General features: G+C 33.7%; 1 protein-coding gene across 1 annotated transcript in view; it reads right to left on the bottom strand.

Moving 5' to 3' along the window:
- Nucleotides 1–241: 241 nt before the first annotated feature.
- Nucleotides 242–5312, bottom strand: part of LOC108377067 (putative GPI-anchored protein PB15E9.01c) — a gene marked incomplete at both ends in the record, with an annotated part of 17621 nt that continues 12550 nt past the window's right edge. The window contains 2 exons of the mRNA XM_017633333.1: nt 242–380; nt 1097–1279. Of these exons, the coding sequence (XP_017488822.1) occupies nt 242–380; nt 1097–1279 (322 nt within the window). The remainder of the gene's footprint in view (nt 381–1096; nt 1280–5312) is intronic.

The raw sequence follows: 5312 nt of genomic DNA, 5'->3' as shown, positions 1-5312 counted from the left end.
TCGAAAATATTAAAAACACAAAATAACGATTAGAGATGATCGAAAAAAATAAAAATCATAAAAAAACTATAAAATTATGATTTTTATCATAAAAATCTTAAAGGTTACACTCAATCTACATTCTTTTATTTTCCCTTGTTTACAAAAATAAGCTACCATTTCTCAAGCACGGAAACCTCTTTTTTCATCAATGTACATACAAACATACAAAAATAAATAGCGCATTCAATTACATACTTACATTGTTATTACGTTTCGTAAGCATGACAACGTAGGTGCCAGACAATGGACAAATACAGCGCGTAATATTCGCCATCAGGTGCTTGGTCATGCACAAATCAGAACGCCAAGTGGACTCAAAGGAGGCCTTGTAGTCATGACTGTAAATGCAAATTCGAGAGAAATTTCAATAAAACTTAATGCAACACAAAAAAGGGGGAAAAAATGGAGGAAAATATTTATAAAGATTGTAAAATAAAGCGTGGAGAGGTAATAACGGAATAAATGAATTTATAACTTATGAACTTTTCGCTTTGGGAGATAACTTTATTTCTGTCACAAGCGCAATATATTTACTGAAAATATTGTCATCCTTTTTCTATTGCAGATGCATGTATGGAATTTGGAAAATTTTACTTTTGCTATTGTATTTGAAATAAAAAAAAAATGACTCAAGAACTTCGAGGATTTCCGACCTCAGAATTGATAGACATAGATAAAATATTCTGGGAAAAATATATTTAAGAAATCGATTTTGTAAGTTTTGTTGGGAAGCTGCCTGGTGTGCCAAAAATGCGCGCATATCTTAAAAGTGCGTTTTAAAAACTGAATTGATACATAAATCAAACTTTTTTCAACCGATTCGCTTTCAAAAATTATTCATATCATTAAAAATTAATTGCCATAGTCTTAAAAAATTACACACTTTCTTTTCTCTAAAATGGAGTGATTTCTTTCAGATTAACGCTTCATATATGTACATACATATTTAAATATTTATGAACTTTTTATTTTACAAAACTATTCACTGAAATTTTTTGAAAATTAAATTCCACTGCTTCTCTTAATACTCGTATCTTTAATGCTCTTTACTTACCCACATACTGCCACCCAATCGCCATCCTTTGGTGTTGCTTCATGTTGAAATATGATCTCAACATGCCCCGCTTCGAAAGGTAAATCGAGTGGTTCACGTAGATTATCGTTTGAACGATTCGACTGAAAAAGCCAAGTTTGCAAAATGCGCGAGGCCAAAATGTAGTCAGACTCTTTGGGGTCGCTGTGAAAATGAAGAAATGAAGAAAGTATTTTAGGAATTGAAGTGGCCAACGAAAATAAAATATGAGTATGTACAAATCTATANAGTTAAAATTGTCGTTATTCTTAAGGCATCACTACAACTCGTGCTGATGATTTAAAATCCACATAAAAGCCTTCTGTATGAATAGGTGTTAGTGTATTTTTTAAATTTTTTGCCACAAAATTGTATTGCGATACTTTCTGATAACCTCGCCATTAGGTGGCAGACACGCAGTAAGTATTTGCTCAATATTAAAATTTGTACAGCTTAATGCGGACGAATTTATGTGATTAATTGAATATTTTCATAACAACTTGTTGCATGAAACGATAAATGGATTGCGTACAATCAGAGGCCTGCATAAAGTCATTCTAAAATCCGTATTTTTTGTCGAATTGCAAAACTGGTGTTTCAAATGAGTGATTTTTTATTTTAGGCACCAACAAATTAATAACAGGTCGCCTGGTGGTTTTTATCGTCTACGTTCGTGCTTTTGTTAACTTTTCGTAATTGTTATAATTTTTTTTTTTGTTCATTTTTGGAACCTCGCAAATATGATGGAAGAAAAGCGAATAGAAAAAGTGCAAAAACAGAATGCAATTTTTGCAGAAAGCAGTAGCGAGTTTTTGATTTTACGGACGCAATATCAAACGGATTGTGTGTAACTTGGCGCAGACATTGGCGGTGACGGTGATGCAAAGGACTTGTCCCTATCAAAAAATATCGGTCTTACAAGAAAAATTGGGGGGCCCAAGTTGTAGGAAATTTGATTTTCTTCAAGTCTGACCCTACATATTTACGCCGTAGATTTGAACGAGATATTATGCGATGTTTTGAGATTACCGCTTGCTTCAAGTTTATTTAGAAAACTATCAATCTTAGAGGAAAAATTATGAGGACCAAACTTGTATAAAATTGAATTTGCTACAACTTTTGTTCTTATGATTTTTCTTAAAAATTAAAAATGGCCAAGTTATTCAATGAAGACTATTTTTTTTAAAAAAAAAAAAAAAAAAATTCGGACATGCACAATCGCTGCCATTTCCACGGTGACTGAATTCCCCCGAGGGCATAAGGTCAAAATTGTATAATGACTGGACAAGGAGGGCGACTTTCAAACGCTGCAGCAGCCATGTCCACCACTGTTTGGAAAATGCAGCAGTGGTTTTTCTTACACAGAATTTGATGCTCTTTCATATGAGCATTGGTTTTTTGAGGACCTCGATGATACTCGAAACCTACAGGCGAGGCGTCGCTTATCTCGCTGCAGCAACTGATACGGCTTATCAGGGGGGCTTGCAGCACTACCTATTCGTATTGCCCAATCCCTACCTGTATCGAGGAACAATCAGAATACGGGACTCCTGACATACTCGAATCAGCAGGCCCATTTCGTGTTCTCCCATGCATGACGTCACCAAATATATGTATGTATGGCCTCTGGGGCCCCTACTCTACTCGGTTTAGTTTGATGGGCTCTCCTACTAGTTATGTACCTTCACTTTTCTGTACTTATGGAGTTTTTCGAATTTTTTGTCGGGTGTCCGCCTTAACGGAACCTTTCGGAGTTATTTTGGCAAAGAATTTGCGCACGTTACCTTTGCTCTTAATGAATGCGTAAAATATAAAAACAATGAAAATACTTTGAAGCAATACGCAGACCTCTAATACATAACTATATATCTCCATATAGCCAAGAAGCCAAATAATAAAACACCTATCACATTCCCTACTGCATCAAGCGAGAGTATTTTTCTTGTTATGCAATTTTGTGCATAAGCTTTGCGTAATAAACTTTGCTTTACACAGCTACACAAATTCAACGTCCATGGATGTACTATATGTTTGTATGTACATACATACATACATTTGCTAATAGAAAAATTAAAATTGAGGGTATTCACAGAGTCTTGCAAAGCCGTTGCACGAAAATCGGTGTTTACCGTGCAATCTGTGCACCGTGCAAGGACTTTGTAAGACTCACGAGAATACCCCTATTGTTAATACACACATAGCTACATAGGTGCATTTAACAGTTGGAAATGCTCTGATCGTGTGCTTGCTTGTCTGCGCATCTGCCTGATGAAATGCCAGGAATAAAAGCGCGTTTTGGCAAATTATATTGACAACAATTTGCTATAAAATCTACGAGAATTTGCGGACCGAAAAATAATTGTAGACATTTTGCATGCTGACATCACAAAAACCAGCAATAAAATCACAAACAGCGATGCTTTGCATAATACATACTATGAAAATTTTTGGATTTGTTCATTTCATTTCGCTTGATTTGATATGTCTGTGGAACTGATTGGTTGATTTGCTGATTGGCTGTTTGGTTGCCTGGTTGGTTGATTACATTTACTGATTAGCTTTAATTTGGTGGCATAAAACTGGCATTCATTTAACGAAAATAATAGAATTTTGGTTTTTAATTTTGATAAATAATTTTGACGTTAACAGAAGCTAGTTTAAATATGTGTACCTAGGTGAAGATATATTTGGCAGCAGATTACGGTATTTTTTTTTTTTTTGGGCTTTAAGTTTCTTTAAATCAAAAGCTGTACAATGTTTATCCAAAGCGAAAGAATATAGGCCGTGCTGTAATAATAATGTTTCATGGACGAGACGGAGATAGAAAGCCTTGTCAATGTAACTGCCCCACTCGCTGAAGAAATCACCCAATTCGTAGAGCAGCTTAGTCAGATATATCTGATTGATGTATTCAATGAATCTTGTTTATAATATGTGTATACCAAACGGACGGGGTTCACATATCATGTGTTTGATTTGTTTAAAATTGTTAGGGTTGATGGATAAACATAAACAATAAATAAATATGGAATGTGAGCTTGATTAAAACATTTTTAAAAACTTTACAGCACAAAAACAAAAACGAATCAATTTAGCACTTTTCCAAATATCTAGAGAACGGGGCGAGGAAAAAAATTAAAAAAAATCATACATGCACACATCAAAATTCTATATGAAAAGAAATATAATTTTTTTTTTTAATTTTTCACATACAAAGTTTTTGGTAAAAAAAATGAATTTTTGAAAATATGCCATCTCAAAAAAAAAAATCATAATGGTAGCTCTGAGTATGACGCAATATTTAATTATATTCTTTTGGGGTGCACTCTATAATAATTTGAGTTATGATTTTTTTTTTACACCGAGAAAAATGAGTACATTATGAATTTAAAAATTTTAAAAATTGTTTTTTAGCATCACAACCAATTTGACAGCTAACGAGCTTTGATTGAGATTATATATATATATATAATACTCTCATGTTTTGGCGTACGCATATGTTTACACATCAAATTTCATGAGTACCTAGTACTCATGCCTTTTTTAAATTTTTTTTTGAGATGGCATATTCTCAACAACTAATGTTTTTATAAAAAAATTGTGTGTGAAAATTTAAAAAAAAAAATTTTTTAATATTTATTTCATAGAGAATTATGATGTGTATATGTGTGATTTTTTAATTTTTTTTCCTCGCCCCGTTCTCGAGATATTTGGAAAACTATTAAATCGATAGGGGTATTTCCAAATCTTGCGAAGCCAATGCGCGTAGCACGGATTGCATGGATTGTATAACTTGCAAACATACAACAACAAAATACATGGGAAACAACATTTCCTATCGCTGCGAAATATGCAACGTCGAAACCCATGTATATATTTTGCAAAATAGCATAGCAAGATAAATGCGACCCTGTGCTACTTGTTTTGTTGTTGGAAACGCTACACATTTCTCTATCATTCCTCTCATCTCGATCACTTCACTTTATTTTTGCTGTCTCTTGTTATTGTATTTGATGCATAATTTCGCTGCTTGCTACGCATGCACGCTACCACTTTGCAATGGGGTGCTCTCGTACTCATCGAAATTTGGAATTGTATTTTTGCATTTCATGCAATCCGTGCATCGTGCAAGACTTGAAGAATACCCCTGATTTGTTTTTGTTTTTGTGCTGTAAAGTTTTTAAAATTGTATTAATCA

This window comes from Rhagoletis zephyria, unplaced genomic scaffold (assembly GCF_001687245.7).
Source record: "Rhagoletis zephyria isolate East Lansing unplaced genomic scaffold, Rhagoletis_zephyria_1.1 Rzeph_scaffold_11407, whole genome shotgun sequence".
Taxonomy (NCBI): domain Eukaryota; kingdom Metazoa; phylum Arthropoda; class Insecta; order Diptera; family Tephritidae; genus Rhagoletis; species Rhagoletis zephyria.
This window is presented reverse-complemented; position numbering and strand designations above follow the sequence as displayed.